General features: G+C 40.4%; 3 protein-coding genes across 3 annotated transcripts in view; 1 reads left to right on the top strand and 2 right to left on the bottom strand.

Moving 5' to 3' along the window:
* Positions 1 to 50: 50 nt before the first annotated feature.
* dnaaf10 (dynein axonemal assembly factor 10) lies at positions 51 to 5,306 on the bottom strand. The gene is made up of 8 exons (XM_073481882.1): positions 4,957 to 5,306; positions 4,096 to 4,196; positions 3,868 to 3,998; positions 3,665 to 3,766; positions 3,175 to 3,290; positions 2,454 to 2,588; positions 915 to 1,012; positions 51 to 774 (listed from the first exon to the last, which is right to left on the bottom strand). The coding sequence occupies exons 1-8, from the start codon at positions 5,140 to 5,142 to the stop codon at positions 567 to 569; spliced, it is 1,077 nt and encodes a 358-aa protein (XP_073337983.1). The 5' UTR covers positions 5,143 to 5,306; the 3' UTR covers positions 51 to 566.
* A 172-nt stretch (positions 5,307 to 5,478) lies between these two features.
* pno1 (partner of NOB1 homolog) lies at positions 5,479 to 8,459 on the top strand. The gene is made up of 7 exons (XM_073481883.1): positions 5,479 to 5,762; positions 6,316 to 6,462; positions 6,580 to 6,663; positions 7,178 to 7,238; positions 7,388 to 7,505; positions 7,954 to 8,024; positions 8,148 to 8,459. The coding sequence occupies exons 1-7, from the start codon at positions 5,565 to 5,567 to the stop codon at positions 8,213 to 8,215; spliced, it is 747 nt and encodes a 248-aa protein (XP_073337984.1). The 5' UTR covers positions 5,479 to 5,564; the 3' UTR covers positions 8,216 to 8,459.
* A 155-nt stretch (positions 8,460 to 8,614) lies between these two features.
* The window catches only part of LOC141009372 (calcineurin subunit B type 1), a 31,516-nt gene continuing 20,148 nt past the window's right edge, over positions 8,615 to 19,982 (bottom strand). The window contains exons 3-6 of the mRNA XM_073481973.1: positions 17,226 to 17,402; positions 15,237 to 15,296; positions 14,055 to 14,239; positions 8,615 to 10,914 (exon numbers count right to left, since the gene is read on the bottom strand). Coding sequence (XP_073338074.1) covers positions 10,867 to 10,914; positions 14,055 to 14,239; positions 15,237 to 15,296; positions 17,226 to 17,402 — 470 coding nt within the window. The 3' untranslated portion in view covers positions 8,615 to 10,866. The remainder of the gene's footprint in view (positions 10,915 to 14,054; positions 14,240 to 15,236; positions 15,297 to 17,225; positions 17,403 to 19,982) is intronic.

The following is a 19,982-nucleotide window of genomic DNA, read 5'->3' as shown; positions in this document are numbered from 1 at the left end:
ATGTCATAATGAAGTCATTCAAATTGGACAGAGGACACTGAGAAAATGTCCACCTTTTTCTCCAAAGGCACATTTAATTTGAAAACACAGAGTTCTCATTAAAAATGATATATCAAAAGCGACAACTTTAACAATAGACAAAACTGGAATATAACAATGTTCAACAAAACAATAGTGCAACAACAGGTGTTTCAGTGAGCATCCTACAAAAATGGAAACAGATAAAAGACATGAAGTCTCGATCCTTAAAGTGTTATTCCACGCCAGAGGCTGTATGATTCAGAGGTGTTACAGAGTTGTTTCTCTGCACTACAGGGGAACACTGCCTGCAGGCTCAGCCAAGCACATTTTTCAGGGATCGCATTTAACAGAGACAAAACAACATAACCTCAACAAAGGATTCCCCAGTTCATTAAAGTCTAAAGATGAGTATCAATTGTACAAAATCTAGATAGACAGCTGCTCAGACCAGCAGTAGGAAATTGCTGTCTTCGGCCTCATAAAAGGGCAGTGACTTCTCTTCAGTTGGGTCGAGCTGCACAGAATTTCCTCATCCGTCTACTTTTTCAAACCGCATTGAGTTTGGTGACAATGAGCACGCGGACAGACTGGTCAAAGCCTGAACACACACACAGGCCCTGCTTGTCGGGGCTCCAGTCCAGGTTTGCGATTGGCTGTGTGGACAGAGTGACGTTCTGTAAGAGGTTGACGGAGCCAGCTACGCCCACATCCACTCCATCGGAGTCCTTCTTGCTTCTGTGAGCTGGATACTCACTGGAAATGACAGAAACATTATATAGATTAGTTTATAATAAAGCAGGAAATCTGATTCTGATAAAACAACCTTCATGATGAGCACTTACATTTTTAGAAATGGGACGAAATACTGTTGTAGTTAAAGGTCAGTTACTCACTATTTCCATAGATGTAAGTTGCCTGCTCCCCCTGCAGTCATGAAGATGTCTCTGTTTTGAGGCAAATGCCTCACCTGCCAGATGGTCGACTTATGAGCCTTAAATAAAGAACAGAGATCATTGGCTTTCCAAAATAAATCAATAAATAATGGTAAAATTCATTCCTAGCTCCTTCACAGACATTGTAAACCTGTGTAGAAAACCCTTTCAGCCACTTTAATCTGGTGATGCTCAAATCACCAGATCTCTCCACTTTCTCTAGTTAATACCTGGCATTAACATGCACCTCGAGGGACCACTTGTGATCAGATCTCACTTCCTTGCTCTATATGCAAATAAACATGTACATCACTGGGACAAGCAGACACATTGTTCTATTTTACACAAAGAAAGAAAGAACTTCATGTATATCATTTACCAAATTAACAAGAAGGACCAAATAATTAAGGATTTGTCATAGACAGCGTTACACAACATTTATAGTTTCTCTTAACTCAGCAACACACAGAATTTAGTGATTTTTTTTTTTTAAAGGGATCCGGGGATTTTCTTACCAAGCGATAAAGACGTAGACTTTATTGGTTACTGTTACTGTATTTGTAAATTTTGACAGATTTACCATAAATAAGTTTTCTCTTCTTTCATAAATTTAGTGGAAATTGTAAAATCAGTTGAAAGGAAAGAAACAACTTCAGGTATTGCATTTAATAAATGGCAGGAATGATTTAGAATCTGCTGTGGCTGTTTTTAAGTTCTCCTCACTCACCAACTTTGGAAATTGCATGATATATGAAGGGAGTCTGGGGAAATTACAGTTACTAGTTCAATGGTTGGGTCGGTTGAAAGAGACAGTGTGTTCACAAACATCTGCTGCTAACATTGGCAGGTAAGAGAGCCCAAACATGTAATTTGCTTTGCTGTAAACCACATGGAAACCTGACAGCGTGTAATCCATTCTGCCTGTTGTTGTGGCTTCTTGTACTCGAGGACACGAGTACACACTGCTCAAAGAATGTGGTCACATGCGGTCAAGACCACCTCTGAATGTGGTGATTGGATCTTGCGGGCATTCACACCTGTACTGAGCTGTCCACTTGTAATCAGACGGTCTGAATAGCAGCCTGTGATTCATGGTTGGAGACATGATGTGCTAACTGTTGATCTCTCGGAAGAACTGGACTAATATTTAGAAAGCTGAGGCCTCTGATCTCTCAGACCTAGCAAACACTTCGTGAGCTGGTTTGTAGCCCTAATGTCGACTTAAGTGTGTTTTTTGAGCATTTTCCCATAAAAAGCTACACTTCTCTCTCCTCACTGGCCCTGTGTCATTTTTGGCCAGTGTCACAAAGCCACAGAGAATGTTAGACAAACACAACCCCAAACACTTCCAGCTGTGAAAACGGTCAAAGCGACGTGTGCCCCCTTTTCCCTGTGAACCGTACAATTGTAAACGTAATAATAATAATAATAACCTTTTGACATTTTTCCCATACATGGGAGCCAAACGTCTGTCTGGCTGTCCCCACCCAGGTCAATTACCTTTTCAGAAACAGAGGCGAAGCCCTTGGTGAGGTGCTGGGTCCTCATGTCGAAGACGTGGAATTTTCCCTCCAGTGAGGTGGCCACCAGCTTGTTCATGTTGATGTCTTTCCTGTCAAACTCCACACAGCATACCTGAACATGATGTAAGCAAGAATAACAGTCACTCCCTCTATCACATGGCACGGCTCCACCACAAACTACTTTGTGTTGAAATGGACATAATGACCCCTGGCTGGTTCATCTCCATTAAAGATGTGTTGAATAAGAGTGAAGACTGTGTAATAAAAAGACTGCTTTGTATATGGTGTGTGAAGGGAACATGCATTAACCTCAGACTTCCTCTGTGGTTTTATGTACAGTCTAAATGCTGCTGGGAAGTCATTTTCGGTTCTGTCTGCACATCTTGTCTGCGTTATGATTAAAGTGAAGGCTGCAGTGCAGGAGAAATAATGAATGTTTGGACAGTTTATCCTAATAAAAACAGCAGTTCTAAATATGAGGACTACTTTTTGTGTTTCAGAGCTGAGTTGACTGAGTCACTGTCGGTCTGAGTTCCCATTTTTTCTCTAAATGTTTGTGATTTTCTTTCTATGGTGCCACACTGGCTACGTGACTAAAATTTAAGAGAAAAAAATCTTCCCCTGCAATATTGTAAGCTTAAAAAAAAAAAAATCACATGCCACAGGTTTTACCATTTCCATCCAAGTGTTCACCTCACCCCATTTTTAATGTTGGTTTCCCACCGTAGAGACATATTCCGCAGGTCAAAGAGTTTGATGTCCCCGTTGTCATAGCCAGCACACACACAGCGGTCCTGATCATTGAAGGCATGTCCTGCAGTGAGAACAGTTTTCAGTCATGATGGAAAAGCAACACTTACAAAGCTGGTTGCCTATTTGAAATCATCAGGTAAGTATATAAACTAACTAGAATGGATCACAGAAAATAGACAAGAGTACAAGCTACATTTTCATTGGATTGTTGTGCTTTGCCTGTTAATTTGTTGTCCTTTTGTTCTGTGCACAGGACAATGTCTGAGAGTGGGAAGATAATTGTTTTCGCTATGCACAACTCGGAGACACTTCCTCCATCTTTTGTGTATAGTGATGTATCATTGTGTGCTTAGAAAGCAGCTGTCTGAAAGAGGACCAGTCGCATTTCTAAATAAAAGAAAGAGCTGTCGATGGAGTTCCTGAGATTTTACACACCAAAAGCAACAGTCCAGCAGTCCCTCTTGGTTTCTCCTTCTATGGGCTCCATGTTGGCTACAGGTGAATCCTTCTGTCTAGGATCCCACACCTTTACTGTCCCTGTAATGCACAAGGAAAATGTGACGTTTTTGTCATTGCTTTGAAAAGGTTTTTTTTTTTTTTTTACTGGGAAACACATTACACTTCCTGAATGTTCTTACCATCTCTGCTTCCAGTGACTATCTCAGGTGCGCCGTCGCCAATCCCAAGGCCGCCAACACCATCAATACTATTTACTATCTCTTTGTGGGCCTTTACAGTGTACACGGGCACTTCAGGCATCTCCAGATTCCTGTGGAGAACAAGGTCAGGTCAGCGTTTAGTAATTTCAGCATTTCATGCCACGCAAGACACGGATGGTGTGACATCAGAAGATGTGAATAAAATACCATATATTGAGATTTCCTTCAAAATCCCCAGTTGCTATGTGTCTTTGTTGAAGAGAGGTGGCCCCAAACGTGCCACACTTTATGGGTTTAGGTCTCTCTACCTGAAACATATGGGGAGGAAGAATGGGACAATGCAAAAAGCAATGAAATAGCAGTATAGTGGGAACACCATTCAATCTTGAGCAACTTGTTAATGGCAAAGTTTCAAATCTAAAAGTGTAGGAAATGATAAGATAAATGAGAAATGTTTGTGACAGTTTATTCAATTGAAATGACCACTAGTCCAGGGCAAGGTCTATTCTATGTGTTTCCACACCAACATAAGCCTCCAAACCCTTGACCCTTGTGCATTGATGCCTAAAGGTTTACAAGCTGCTGTCAAGCTACATACATAGGAATATGGTGACTGAATTTCTTGCCAGCATGACATTTTTCCCAGAGACCTTTGTCAGAGTGCATTGCCTTTGGTGAGGTACCATTTGCCTCCAGTGTTGAGCCTGTCCCACCACAGTCTGAGCTTTGAAGGACCTGTTAGCTTAATAGTGCTGTTAACTCGTGCTTTAATGGACAGGTGCACTGGACAGCTCAAGTTTAAGCTGTGTACTGTATGTTAGCTACAGTTCTGCCATACTAATATAAAAAGAAAATGTATTTGAATATGGGATGGACAAAAACTTTGGGCTATTGTCTGTGGCGGTCTTCATGTTGCCTGTTGCTATGGAGACACTAACCCACCAGGACTTTTCTAGAAACCTAAGATAAGCTAGCTAACTCTGAGTTAAACCGTTTGCGTGCTGTATTTCCGAGGAAAAAAAGGGCAAACAAGAGCAAACAAGAGTCAAATGTGAGCGTGTTATCTACCTCCTTGACAAGCTGAGCCTCTCCGTGCTGTACTTCATATATCTGCATTACTCCGGTTCCTCTGGGAAAGTTCCCCAGACAGACAAACTTGGCGCTGCAGGGAATCCATTTACTGTCAAAAACGGTGTAGTTCAAACTCTTCTGAATGTGCGCAATGATCTGAGGCTTTGATAGTGGCGAGGACATCTTTGCTGTTTGGGAGATATTTTGTTAAAAAGGTTGAATTTTTCTGATAAAAAGTACCAAGAGAACTGTGGTGAGGTTCACTGCAGCTCGCTGCCAAAACAGATGACGTCGAGACCCTCCTTCAGCTGAGAGTGTAGCTGCCTAAAGATGTGCCTGACGAAATGTTTACATCCCAGGTAAACTTTAACGTATTTTAAATACACAGACAATGTTCCTGGATATTGTACTACTTTAACTTAATTGTATGACCAGAATGAGGTATCTCTGTCGATTCCAACACCAGCATTCATCATTTTCTCTCTACAGGCGTCGACGATGTGGCTGTTTGGGTCCTTTTCGTTGCACGAGGACAGTTTCATGCCTGTGTGGCCGTCGTCCTCCTCAGATTTGACGCTAAAATCTCACTTAAAACTAGTTTAAGGATGGACGCCGTTGAAAACGCAACCCCGGCCGCTGGGGCTGACATGGAGGCTAAGGATGCCGCAGACTCTTTCACAAAAGTAAAGTCTAAAAAGACTCAGAAGCGAAAACGTGAACAAGACGGAGCGGGCATGGACACAGAGGAGCCCGTGGCCAGCAAGCGGCCGCAGTTTCCACCAATATCAGGCGACAAATTAAGGGCAAGTACCATCCATGTGTACACGTCTTGTGTCAGTGTTAACCAAAATTAGAAACAAAAAGTTGTTGTCAATGTTACACGTCTCCATTACAAAGTAGACAGGAGGTGTTTTGCGCTTGCGCAGTGAAGACTTGTGACAGCACTAAATAAAGCTGCTGTATGTTGTTGTGGTAGCACAGGGGGGAAGCAAAACATTAACTGTTTGTGGTTCATCCTGCACTTTTCTTGACTATTTTTGTTTGTGAGACTTTTTATTGTATGTCACCTAATATCACTGTATTATCACAGTATTGTTGAGTATTGTACCCAACAATACTCACATCCAACAGCTGCAATTACTACCTACTTTGCATAATATAATCAAGCTTATAACCAACATCTACCCTGTGAGAGCTCATTCATCAGCACTACTTATACCCCTACCCATTCCTTAGGGAATGTGGACTGCCAGACTTAGTTGTTGTAACAATAATTAACTAAAAGTGGATTCAGATACATCTTAAATCAAGTCCCACAGATTACAGTTGTTAATGTTGTGTCCTTTTGTGTTTCAGGGACCAGATGAGATGCGTAAAGTCGCTGTCCCAGCTCACAGATACACCCCGCTGAAGGACAACTGGCTGAAGATCTTCACCCCCATCGTAGAGAACCTGCAGCTTCAAGTTAGATTCAACCTCAAAACTAGGAATGTTGAAATCAAAGTACGTTTCCTCAACACATCCAATCAATTTTGACAAGGCTTTGCCTTTTTTGCCACTTGTACTGGATTTCTCAGGTAGCTGTGTCAACAGTGTGTCTAATCGACTTCCTTCTTTCAGACATGCAAAGAAACACAGGACATTGGGTCGCTCACAAAAGCAGCAGACTTTGTCAAAGCCTTTATTCTAGGATTCCAGGTCGAAGTAAGTACACATGGAAGGATTTGTTGAACTGTGCATGTTCTCATTTTTGCAGAGGTACGACTATTCTGATCAGATTTCTCAGTCTGTGTTTATTTAGAATAATGACTGGATGTTGTTACTGTTGTGCTTTTTATTGAACTTTTATCAACTAAATGACATCAACAAGTCAGTTTCATCTACTGTCAAAAGATGAAGCTATATAAAAACCACCTGTAAAACCTGTTGTGAATTTATTATTTATTGATCCATTGAGAATAATTTTGTTGAATTCTAATGTAACGTCTATTTCTTCAAGAAAAAGAATAACGAGTTAATTCCTTAAATATAATCTTTATTAATAATAATCTTTTGTCAGCTTGGTAGACACTTGGGATCATATTTTATTTTAGATCAAGACCAACTGAAATCCAAGAACTTAACGCAATATTTGATGGTGGATGTTTCTGTGAATGTCCCTGAACCTTGACTGTTATTTTTTGGTTTGTGATGTAACGCTCATGCTTTCTCTTTCCAGGATGCTCTTGCTCTCATCAGATTAGATGAACTCTTCCTAGAAAGCTTTGATGTCACGGACGGTAAGACAGCACCGACATTGTGCTTCTGTCTGCGCTGAATTTCTATATTTATGTAACACTTTTTTTTTTTTGCTGCTGCTGCTGCAAAATGAACTCGGTGTCCAATCTCTGTGTATTTAATTGTTCTCTGGTATTGTCTGTCTTGGCAGTGAAACCTCTGAAGGGAGACCACTTATCCAGAGCCATCGGAAGAATAGCGGGGAAGGGAGGAAAAACCAAATTCACCATTGAAAATGTCACAAAGACTCGCATTGTGCTTGCAGATACGTGAGTGCTCTTCACTTGTCCTGCAACACAACTGGAAAAGAAATGTATTAATGTCTATTAGGATAATTTTTTAATCGGTAATTTAATTTCATGCTTGCCATTTAACATTTAGTATTCTCAGAGCTCAACTACAGTAAACAGAAGCATGAGAATTTGCTTTTTGGCATGCACTGCTGCTACAACCCCAAAACAAATGTACCATGTCCAAAAAATATTTACTTTGAACTAACACTTGTTTTTTTACATTTCAACACAGGAGACTTATTTACTCGTTCAAAAATGTGATTCACAATTGTTTTTCTACTTGCGTCACTGTTGCCACTAAAACTAAAAGCGGGATTATGTTAAATGCAGAAACAACTGTGAACTCTAGCTTTATTTAGGAATATTGTGCAAACCACAGAGGAATGTTTAGCAGCATTTAATACTCCTTCATCTCTCTCAACAGAAAAGTTCACATATTAGGATCTTTCCAGAATATCAAGATGGCCCGCACAGCGATATGTAACCTTATCCTGGGTAAGAAACATTATTTTTGAATAATACAGTACAAGAAAGGTTGATGTCAAATGTGGAGTACAACTGTTTGAATCCACATGTAGTGCTGAGAATTGACCTTTAAACCCCTTTTTGCCCCGACAGGAAGTCCACCTTCAAAGGTTTACGGCAACATCAGAGTGGTGGCCAGCCGGACTGCTGAGAGATTCTGAAGTCTTACTGGCAGCTGTGTGTATTTATCTTTTCTCCCCTTGGCTGGTGGAATTCCCACTTTGATCCGCGTCGATGAGTAAAGACTGTTGATTCCAGTTCGGACTGACACCTCAGGTTCTTCTGTTATGGCTTCATGGCAACACCTTTTTGGATCAGTTGACCCAAAACATGAGGCAAAAGGATGATGTGGATAAACCAAGTGCATTTATGTGTAAATAAATAATTTCAATCCCTACAAACAAATGAGTTTAATTTTGTTACTGAAGTGTATAAGATGTAAGATTTTGGACCAGAAATGAATTCATTAATACTTAAAGATGCTCTATGCTGCCACTGTGGTTCTGGTCAATAACATCCTAAAGGGATATGAAGTTTAAAAAAAGTGACAGAAAATCCAATACTTTCAACATTTCAAAGTTTATTTAAATTTTTAATTTTCATACAGTATCAAGTTTCCAACAGTCCCACAGCATAAGATGCAGCATGCAGAGAAAGGAAAAAAAAAAAAGGTTCTCAAACTTAAATCTTCTCAGTTATCCCCACACAAACTAAAAAGAACCCAAGTCCCTCAGAGAAAAAGTAGCACTTACAAACTAAAGCGCGGTCTGAACTATACAGAGAACAGAGAGCCAGAACTGCATTTAACAAATACTTATATACAAAAGAAAGAAAAAAAACATCAAATTTTCCCCTTTAAGCTGAGTACAGTGTGTGGCAGTTTGAGACAGGATCAGATATGCAACTTTTACTGGAATAGAAGCATCTCGCTGACCCGGGTAAAATACAAAAAGTTACATGTAGTTCAGTTCATTTGGATTACCTCTCATAATATGTGTACATTTACCAAAGTTTGGCAACATCCATATTGTATACCATTAAATTCTTAAATATATATTAACATCACCATCCATGTGTAAACAAGAGGATTATTTCAAAAATTGATCTACATGCACAACAAAAAATATATTTCCATGTCATGCAAGCACAGGGAGGCCCAAGCCGTGCAGAGCTTTGGGATGAGGGACAACAGAGCGCTCCAGATTCACATGTCTGACTGAAAACTCCTGTTCAAACCAGCAGTCGGCCTCCAAAGCGAAACAAAAAGCTATCCCGATGCTGTTTTACAGTAGGAAGCATTTTTCCCTTAGAAAGTAAAATTTGGTTGATTTGTTTTTTTCTCCCTGTTCGTTTTAGTGGGTGGGAGGGGGAGAAAACGAGGTGATTGTGACAGGAAAAAAAAAATAAGTGGGAGAAGAAGCCAACTTTTGAAATGTACACTTTCCAAAAAAAAAAACCCCAAAAAACTACAATATACAGTCTATCCCCATTGCACACTGATCATGCCAACATGTTAAGATTTGAAGTGTTCATGTTGCGGTAAAGAAAACTAACCCACCCTGCACTGTACTGAGGAAGTATTCAGGAGGGCTCATGTGAAGCAGAGGCTTCTCCTCTTGCTGTTAAAAGAAGATGAGCACACATTGATTACCTAATATACACATATTAGTTTAAAAAACGCTGCCTGCAGATAAGTCTCTTGAAATGCTATACACTCACACAGTGTTCACTCTCAAATCTATTACTCTCTGTTCTCAGCCAAGTCTGTCCAGTCTCTTTTCTTAACATTAAGTCTTGAAGTTTGAGTGCGGAGCTATTTCTTTGCATTGCAGATTGTCTCATGGATGCACACCGTTAAATGCAAAATGCTTCATCGAGAGTAAACCACGCATCGGTTTGCAGCCACAAATTATTTTGGAAAGACATTTTCTTGGCATTAATTAATCTACCTATAATTGTATGACAGGAAATGAGGATGATCTCCAACAATATAAACACAGTCTTCAGTATGGATGAAACTAGCAACCTTATCACAAAAAAGAAAAAAACATGAATTGCTCTGCTGAGAGTGACTGCAAGCGTTACACGTCTAATCCAAACTGCTCGTATGTTAAGCTAAAAAATGGGAAAAAAGTCAAAAAATCTGAAATTTTAGTTTTGCACCTTGCAGATGTGCAGTTGGAAGTGTCACAAGAATGACAGCGGCGATGATAGGTAATAACTTGGACTGGTTTCTGGATATGTTCTGGTTGGCACTTCATACCCTACTTTCTAGTTGTACTGTAAGTCAAGTGTTAAAATACTATACACTTCCCCTCACGAGACAACCGTAGATATACTTGTATTTTTTCTTCTTTATAAAAGACAAGAACAAAAAATAAATATCAAAAATAACAATTAACAAAAAAAAAAGAAAAAAAGAAAAAAAGAAAGGATGAAATATGAACAAGCCAACCAGCCTCTTCACTGCGCCCCCTTTCTCCCCCCTCATCCAAAAATCGGAGATGCTCTTGCAAACGACAAATAGCTGTCCTTCAGTCTCTTAAAGTGCTACGACCGGGTTATTGAGAGGATTTACAGTTCAATAACACTTCAAAGTTGGCTTCGCGAGGCCTGTGGTTTTCGAAAGAAAAAAGTGGCTTCACAGAGAGAGAGAGAAAGAAAGAGAGAGATAAAGAGAAAGAGAGAGAATACTTCCATTGAGTTACACAGAGCGTTTTGCCAGACGTCTTGAGCAGATCTTTAGAGATGGTGGAGAAAGCGGCTGTCGAGGAGGAAGGGGTGAGGGGGGAGTCGGCAAGCGGAGCTGCGCTCACACGTCCACCACCATCTTTTTGTGTATATCGAGACCACCGACAACCTGGAAGCACACGGAAAATACATTTGTTAATTAAGTGCTGTTATAGGCAGAAAAGTTGAGCTACTGTTAAATAAATCACACAAAATCAATGATGGCTGAATTCCATTTAGCTCCCTCAGTTTCATGGTCCTGGTTCTGGATATACTCTTTTCATATCAGACATTTTGATTTGTCATCGCAGGAAAAGTACAGGTGTTACTAATCACATTAAGAATTGCTCAGTTCCATTATGTGTCCTGCTGAGTCATGACAGGGAAGCAGAATTAACTGTAGCAGCTCCCCGGAACTGCTAATCTCATTTCTTGCTGTCACTGAACATTTAAGTCGAGCTTTCACTTCGACAATTCATCTTTTAGACCATAAAATCTAAGTTAATAATGAAGAATGCCCCAAACGATTCACCCGAGAGGACTTGAAATGGTTTGTTTTGTCCAAACAACAGTCCAAAGCCATTAGATATTAAGATTTAACTGATGTAAAACAATAAATCATTAAATCAAAACAACAATTACGTATTGTACTATCAGAAAGTTGGGGTAATCACCAGAGACATATTAAACAAACTGAAAAAACAAACTTAATTTCCCATAATGCAATTAAAAACTCCATATTATCTATATCCCACTGTTTTTCTTGGCAAGACCTGCCCTACTCTGGAGGCTAGCCACGATTCCTCAGTCAATTTATTCCAATGGGAGAAGTGATCGCAACCGTTAATTATGATTGATTTTCTTTAATCCCATAGTCACCAAAATAAATATTAGAAGCCACATATCTTCCGAACATTCTGTCGGACAAATCCGGGGGGAAATGAACTTTGTTCAAGACCCGTCTCTGCCTCAGCAACACACTATTGCGCGATCCGGATCGAGCATTTCCGCTAGCAGATACATTTTTACACTAAAATTAGCGTGTATATGCAGGTTTTTCAAACACAGGCTACCATTAGCTAATTAGCGAATGGCTCAGTTAGCCGTGGAGCCAGTGGCCGTAGAGTTTGTCTGGACCGGGACCTCGGATCACAGGGGGAGTCACCACGGGCACCGAGGGTCAGCTCAGGCAGCCTGGAATGATAGTGAACACAGCTGGACTCCAAGACCGACTGTCGTCAGTTTGGGCAACAATGCCCACTTAGGAGACAGGAAGTATAAACCATTTCATAACAAAAGGCCCAGCTTGTAATGGGTCATCTTTGTTATAGAGAATCAATGAAGGCAACCAATCAGAGGCAGAGTTGCGCAGCTCTTGCCAAGAAATGTAGTTTGATCCACAATAACACCACACCTACACTTTATAGTCTCCAGCCAAGCCGATATTACAACAGTGGAAACCTCCTTCAGAGCAACAGAATACATTATACAACTGCTTTAGCACACTGAGCAGTCCTCACTGTCACTTTGCCAAGGTTACTACTGCACATCCTCCAGCCTCTTCTCAGTAATAACAAACTGAACTTGGAACTTGAGCGTGGAGAGCCCCTTCAGTCGAGAAAGTCTTTCAGCACTTCACAACAGTTCAGTTTAACCAAGCAAAGGTTTTGTTATCTTGCAGCATCACTGGCGAGTTAAACACTCTTTCCCTTTACTAATACAAGCCTTTTGCAGAAATGTATTTTTATATCAATTGTGATATTTTTACCCTCTTTGATTCAGTTTCTTTCATCCTACAGTGCTCAGATCAAAACGACTATAATCCAGACTGAAATCATGTCACACATTCTCTTCCCTGAACCTTGAAGTGTTTGAGCCGCGGCACTGTTAAAAAACGGGATCCAATATTCTCCTGAAATGTCCTGGAAATTCACTCCCGCAAGAACGACAGCCTTTTTAGTTCAAGGCTCCGGAGATGCAGCCGTCAAATGTGGGCCTTGAGTCTGTCAGCTGCAACTGGTGCCTTTCATTTCAGAATAAGTCTCCAACAGGGACATGGCACATGGATGATACTTTTCAACAAGAGAGAACTAATTGTGTAGAAGGAGGCTCTGTTTGCCCTCTGATCTGAAATTTGATGATTAAATTAGGCCATGTATCGTCCATCTATCCAGTGTTTTAATCAGTGTGAAAGCAGTGTGACAGCCATGCAGTCACAGATTAGCAAAATCTTGCATCTCAGTCTTAATTTTGTGGGTTTTTTGACTGCGACCAAAGCCCTCAAGAGCAGATTCACAGAGTAACCCCACTGTAATACCGACATCTCTCTAGGATGAACTCATTTCTGTGTTTTGGTGACCTGCAAAACAGAAGCCACATCTTAATTTGATCTACATCAAACTCCAGTTACTCCATCAGCTATCCATCCAAAAATACACCAGACTGTGTCACTTCATTCCTTCCATCCTTTGACTGCCTCCCTCATCAGATCGCTCCACTCTTACAGAATCTTTACGAAGCTTTGAATTGAGTTTGACTTTCGTCTGACATTTCTTCAATAGTGATCTAGCCTTTGCTATCCCAGCCCATCGAGTGTGAATCCAAAGAATCTAAAGACGTTTTTAAAAAGGTTTTTAGAGACTTGAGACGTTTAATCCTCTCTCTCAGTCTGATGGATGTTTTAATATGGAAGTTTTCATTGGACTTAAATATTTGTATCCAATGAAAATAAATACTGTCTTGATTGTGAAGCTTTTTTCCTCTCCACATGAATACAGCAGAGTCACTGCCTGTTTGCCATGCAGCCTGAAACCTCATCTTTTCCGAGCTCGCCCTTCTCACATGATTATCCCAGGATTTTGAGAATTACGTCAAGGCATTACGCACTTCTGACTATTGCTTTCTCATTATGAATAAAAGCTCATTTCACACATTGTAAATGTCGTTAGATAAGCTTCAGCTGAAAGGCATCCATGTAAAATGAATCTCTTATTTGTTGCTTGGTCCTGTGCTCCTGTAGTATAACACATCCAAAGTGCTAGCTCAGTAGTTTTAGTGTCCCATCATATGCCGCAAGAACTCAGCAGCCGATGTTTATAGCCCCTGACACCATATTTCAAAAGGAAGCGTGAAACTGAAACCCTGTGTTGTCGAGCCAAAGCAAAAATCTGTTGAGTTTTTTTGCCCCTTTGACATTTGCTTTCACCACAACAGCCCGCATCAGCAGAAATGTCACCGCGCCCAAAATACCCCAGGAGGGCTCGGACTTACTGCACAGAACTCTTCGAAGGATATCCTGCCGTCTCCGTCCTTGTCTGCGTTGATTATGGTCTTGTCCACGATCTGCTGGAGCTGCGTGTCCTTTAGGTTGTTGCCTACCATCATCTTCAGCACCTGGAAGAGCTCGCCGTTGGAGATGTAGCCGTCCTTGTCCATGTCGTAGATCCTGAAAGCAACTGTGTTGCAGGGTGTGGTAGGAGGAGGGGAGGAACAGAAGCAGGGGGAGGCAGGAGTGTCGATCAGTTTCACAGCAACAGCTACAGAGCACCAAATGCTACCAGAATTTGTCTTGGCTACTGATAACATTTGAAAGACTCAGTTAAGTCTTTCACCTTTACATGTTCCTTAATGTTGTCCCTGCTAGGGCTGAGGAATATATCAGCGTTATATTGTTATGGTGATTAATACTATATGTATATCATCTTGGATATTGTTACATCCTGACATGGTATTAATGTTTTATTTCCTGGTTTTAAAGGCTGCATTACAGTCAAATGTTGTAATTTGCTGATGTTACCAGAATGTTCTACTTGTTTTAATACTTGCCTTTACCCACTTAGTCATTATATCTACATTACTGGTGATTATTCATCACAAATGTCAAGGCCTTCCCGACATCACAAGACTGACTTCAACCTAGTGCATATCACACAACATTGTAAAAGACAAGATGAAGATAAAGAATGTGTTTTATTTTTGCAACCCACAATTTGTGCTTCTGGGTAGATTTCAAAATATCAGAATATATAATATGTATTGCGATACAGCCTAACAAAATTGCAATATTATTTCAAGGCCATGTGAACCAGCCCTACTGTTGAGCAGGCCAGAACAATAAGCCCTTATCACACAGGCTCTTGTTTGGTTTCCAGTTAGCTCCCTTTTTCTCCTGGTCTCTTTGTTTTTCAGGAGAAAAAAAAAAAAAATCAGCCTGGGTTAGAAAAATAATAATTTCTGATAAGAGATGTTTTTGCTTTTCTAGCTCTTAGCAGTTGAGCCAAAAACTGAATTTTATACACCGCTCAACAATTAGAGATTTTTCCCCAGTGGCTGTTTATAGCTGCAGCAGTGGGGGCAAGGTGAGGCAAACAGAACAGGGGAGACACAGGGGACAGAACAAGCCAACGCGTTTTGGGAATTAGAGACCGACCACTTGTGGTTTATTTTACTTACATCGAAGCTTCTGTTCCTTGTCCCCCTTGACGCTGAACTGTGAGACTCCCTCGATGAACTCTGGGGGAGGAGAGAACAACAATCAGTGCTGTGGGATTTACAGCTAATGTAACCTGTGAATATGTTCTTTATGAGGGGCGTTATCATTGACAGAGCTGATTAATCTAATCAACAAGTGGCACAAAACATAAACTGAAAGTCAATCCACAGCTATGGAAGAATATACCAATTTATAATAACTCATTTCCACAACTTTTTCAGTTCTTATTCAATGCTAGGACATTGTTAAGTTATTATTTTATTGATATCTAAGATTTCGGATATATGAAAAATGCATTTTACAACATGGAAAGCTTGTTGTAACATTTATCTTGAAGGGTTACGTTTAGTCCTCCGTCATGTATTCTGGTCAGAAAGTAGATTTTCTTCACCACTCAAATGCTGAGTACTTTTGCGTCAACATGGTCCTCTGCTAGTCATCATCTCTATTACAGTAAATGAGATTCAGATCACGCTAAATGCTAATGGACCTTGCTACAGCTGGAAAACATAAGCCCCTACAGTACAGACATTAATACAGTATTAACCCTTAACCCTTATGTTCGCTTATGCCGCCGTCTAACCTAAAGGACGTGCAGTATTTGCAAAGGTATTAATGGTGGATTAAGTTCTTGTACTGGCCGTTCCTACTACTTTTGTTCCAGTGGTTGTTTAGCAGATGTATCATGATGCTTTCCTGCTGCTCACCAACATGGTTTTGCTGCATATTTTCGTAGCTGCTGCTGTTCTTTGAGGGGTTTCTGTTCTGTTCTGCTGTCTCTTATAGAAGTTCATTCTTGTTTAGTGGCTCTAGGGGTGAACATGATTGTTATCTTGCACACAGTCCAGTTCAGATTTCACAAAAGACTTTTCTCTGTGATACTGGCTGATATTATACCCTGTATTTATGCATTTAAATTACATTTACTGTTTGTAAACTGTTTGTCTGTTGTTTTTTTATTTTATTTTTCTCCCCTAGACCCTGTTGTTATAGCTCCTACAGTTTGTTCAGTCTCTTTTCTCATTTGTCTTGTTGGCTTGTTTAAGTCTAGTTCCCCCCTTGTACTGTGCTGTGTCATACTGTATGTGTATGTTGGTCACTTGCATTGCACTACAAATAAGTAAGTAAGTAAGTAAATAAATAAAAACTTGAATGACAAACTTTTAAACACAAATTAATGACTTTATTTTAATTGCAGAGCTCCCGTCTCCCGATATTCAACAACTGGTAGAAATTAAATTAGAAATTATTTGTATTTTAATTATGTATTGTGTATTTTATTCATAGTTTTGATAGTTTTGATCAACAGAGGGATTTCTGGAACAACTTCCAAGGTGCATGAAGAGAGGAAAAAGTCTGAGGAGGAGTTGTTTGTCAAGTTTTGACCTCCTTAGATAGTTTTGATAAACAAATATTTGTAGTTTCTTGAGCTCCCGTTTCACAGACATGATGTTCTCACTCTGGTCAATTTTAAGCTCATGTTAATGGCGCCTCTGTATCTGATACGACTGTTCTGTTTTGGGATGTGCTAGCTTGCTGTATGCTTGCAAGGAGTGGCAAGATTAGAGCCCAGACACCAAATATCAACTCAGTACACTCTGGATTTAAAAAGTAAATCCATTCCACGTGTGTTGGCTGGCTGAATTTCACACTGTAGTTATATATTAACGCCTAAAAAGATGAGTTATAATCATTATTTTAGTCAGATAACTGAATAAATAAACTGTGAAAGTCGCAATCTGGAGTTCAAAACACTGAATTTAAAGTAAGGCCATTTCGAGAAAAGCCCTGCTGAATTATGATAAAGCTGTGATCAGATTTGGCAGAGGGCCAGCTTGTACTAATACGATATCAGCAGAGTTGTGTTATCTTTTAACAGTTCACACGCTAATAAAGCTGTAAACTGAATAACTGGGTAGTTCCTCCCATCAGCAGAGTTTATAGCATACCTTTAAAGTCCACCTCTCCGTTTCCGTCCGTGTCGAATATGTCGATAACCCTCTGCACCAACGGGTTCTGTTGGAGCTCTGGCAGCGACATGAACTCTTCCACGCTGAGCGAGCCAGAGTTATCTAGGTCGAGTTTCTTAAACCTCTTGCCTAGCCTCTTAATCTCATCAGCATCAACTGGACAAAGACAAAAAGAAAAAAGAGAGAGGGATATGATCTGGATGAGAGATTCACAATTGCTTTGTAAACATTCAGATGATGTTGTTATCCATCTCATAAGTCATCAAAACTGTAAGAAAACAAATCATAAAGTGGGCATGGATCACATGCATGGTGCCCTGACAGCCTCCTAAACTAAGAGGAGCCATAAAGGAAAGTCATCCTAGGACAAGAAGAAAAAAATGGACAAGCTAAAAGTTAAGGAGACGGTGCATTGTCCACCTGAGACGGTGCACTGTCCACCTGAGACGGTGCACTGTCCACCTGCAGCAACGTTCTCCGAATAAGAACCACATATACTACGCAGGCGGATATTCATGCAAAATATAAATACCTGCACGAACAGTCGTCATAAATTTTAGTAGCCATCACCACTCGCAACTAGGTCAAGGACACCACTTCCGGCCTGCACAGACCCACAATAACCACAGTACATTTTGTTCTGCTTCTCCCCACAGAGACCTGAAATTAGGTGCCACTATTGAGAAAAGCTCCAATTGCTAGATTGCAAACATTACATGAAGCCAACCCTGGTACTGCTCTGACAATACTGCTCTAAAACGAACATAGGGAAAAAAAGAAAAAGGTAGGAAAAGGGGAGATAAAAGACAGACAGAGCGACAAATGCATAGATATAACTTTCTGAAAACTTACATACTTTGTTGTCTACTGGTGCTTTTTTAGCAGAAGGTGTCCGGATCTTTACTTCCCCTGCCATCTGAAGCAGCCCTAACTCCCTGACTGGTACACTGAACAATAGCAAGGAGTAATCCAGAAGCAATAACAAAGCCAGTTGTTAATTACTATATAAGCTCATTCACACACAGTCACGTGATCCCATCGGCCAACCACAAACTACTACTTCGCCCGCTTTAATCTGGGGTCCTAAATGGCAGGGGCTATCTATTAATCTTAACACCTTGCTCACAGAGAGAAGGAGGAGTGACAGATTTATGAGACAAAGGATTCAGTTCGTTCCAGCTCTGATCAGGTTTACTGACCTCGATGAGGACAGGTAAACAACGGGAAAAGCACACTTCAAAGTTAACTTATGAGAATGTTATAGTCGAGTCAGGACGTAAGCTGTATTTTAAATTCACCTCAAATCAGATTTATTTTACAACAAACCTGAATCTTTCCTCTTTTTATTATATGATGCAAAGAGAAAGAGAGAGAGAGAGAGAAAGAGAGAGAGAGAGATGGGTGTGGGCTGTGTTTTGGGTTTCAACGCTCTGACATGCTGTGCTACATCTGCTTGATGACTAATCAGAGTGTGGTGGAGGAGCAGGGGAGGAATGAGAGAGCGAGAAAGTTTGGATGGACGGCAGCAGACGCTCTTGTAGGTAAGAAACCTCACAGTACAGAGCGGTGTAACCTTTGCAGTCTGCTGAACTCTGCTGAACGCTGCTGCACATTTATTGTCCTTGGCGCACTCTTCAAAACAGTTATGATGTAATGTTCCTCTACTGTCTCTAAAGCCCAATAGTAAAAGCTCACAGACAGTCACTTGATAACAAAGTGAGTTTTATTTGCTCAAGGTGCCATTAAATCACTGAAGGCCATCGAGTGCAAAAAATCAAACGGTGACGATATTATATGCAGTAAACGCCTGAACTTAGCACTCATTTCAAGCAGCGGCAAGCAAACAATGGAGGTGGAGGACAGAGATCATGTCGGTTCACTTGTCCTGTGAGACATGATATAAGTCAGTGTTGAATTAACCAGCAATTATGTCAATAGTTTAAGGCAAAAGTGGCAAAATTCACTCGTTCCAGCGTCCTAAATGTGAATATTTGCTGAATTTCTTACTTCACATTGAATATATTTGAACTGCTGGTCGCTGTTAGTGGAGTGGAGAGAGGGCGCTGAGACGAGGCACTCGAGAACGTCCTTCACTAAGAAATCCACAATCCAGCAGCGTTAAACAACTTTAACAAATCGTCCACAGGCTTGTAAAGGAAAGTGAGAGAGGCGGGGAATGTCTCATTTTTCACGTCACGTTACAATCTGCTCACATATGTCCAATAAAACAAGATTAATACCAGTGAATTGCTACAAATGGTTACACAGAGCCCCTTTAACTTGAAAGAAAAAGAGAAAACCAAGACATTAAAAAGGACTATTACCATTTAAAGATCTTATTTTCCCTCCTGTATGACTGATGGTTTGAGTAAGAACTTCCTTGATGGTAATGCTCTTATTCATCTTCAGCAATAACATCAGTCACTGGTAAATTGTAACTGTGTACTGTGTAAGCACCTGGTTAATTGAATTGGTGATACAAAAACCACTGCAGCCTTTCAATCAATAAGCTTAAGCTAATAAGCTTCTTGTCCTGTACTTCAGTAGGAAACACAGTCATTCAGCACACAGTGAATGTTTGTTATACTGTGTAGACTGGGTCAGTGGTTTACTGCTTTGTTTTCATGTTCCTGACAACACCTGATACATGATGAATCTGCACATGAGTAAAGAAAATCCGATATACGCCACAGGGTTTCTGTCTCAGCTAGGTGTGAGTTATCAGAGCGGAGCACA

The sequence above is a fragment of the Pagrus major genome, chromosome 15, assembly GCF_040436345.1.
Source record: "Pagrus major chromosome 15, Pma_NU_1.0".
Classification (NCBI taxonomy): Eukaryota; Metazoa; Chordata; class Actinopteri; order Spariformes; family Sparidae; genus Pagrus; species Pagrus major.
This window is presented reverse-complemented; position numbering and strand designations above follow the sequence as displayed.

Bases quoted from the DNA above. Each gene is read 5' to 3' on its own strand.
- dnaaf10 (XM_073481882.1), bottom strand. From the start codon at position 5,142: ATGTCCTCGCCACTATCAAAGCCTCAGATCATTGCGCACATTCAGAAG. The intron at 3,767-3,867 runs GTAAGAACATTC...TGTGCATTACAG, and splicing joins AGTCACTGGAAGCAGAGATG to GGACAGTAAAGGTGTGGGAT. The intron at 1,013-2,453 runs GTAATTGACCTG...TCTTTATTTAAG, and splicing joins TCGCCTCTGTTTCTGAAAAG to GCTCATAAGTCGACCATCTG.
- pno1 (XM_073481883.1), top strand. From the start codon at position 5,565: ATGGACGCCGTTGAAAACGCAACCCCGGCCGCTGGGGCTGACATGGAG. The intron at 5,763-6,315 runs GCAAGTACCATC...TTTGTGTTTCAG, and splicing joins TATCAGGCGACAAATTAAGG to GGACCAGATGAGATGCGTAA. The intron at 7,506-7,953 runs GTGAGTGCTCTT...CTCTCTCAACAG, and splicing joins CGCATTGTGCTTGCAGATAC to AAAAGTTCACATATTAGGAT.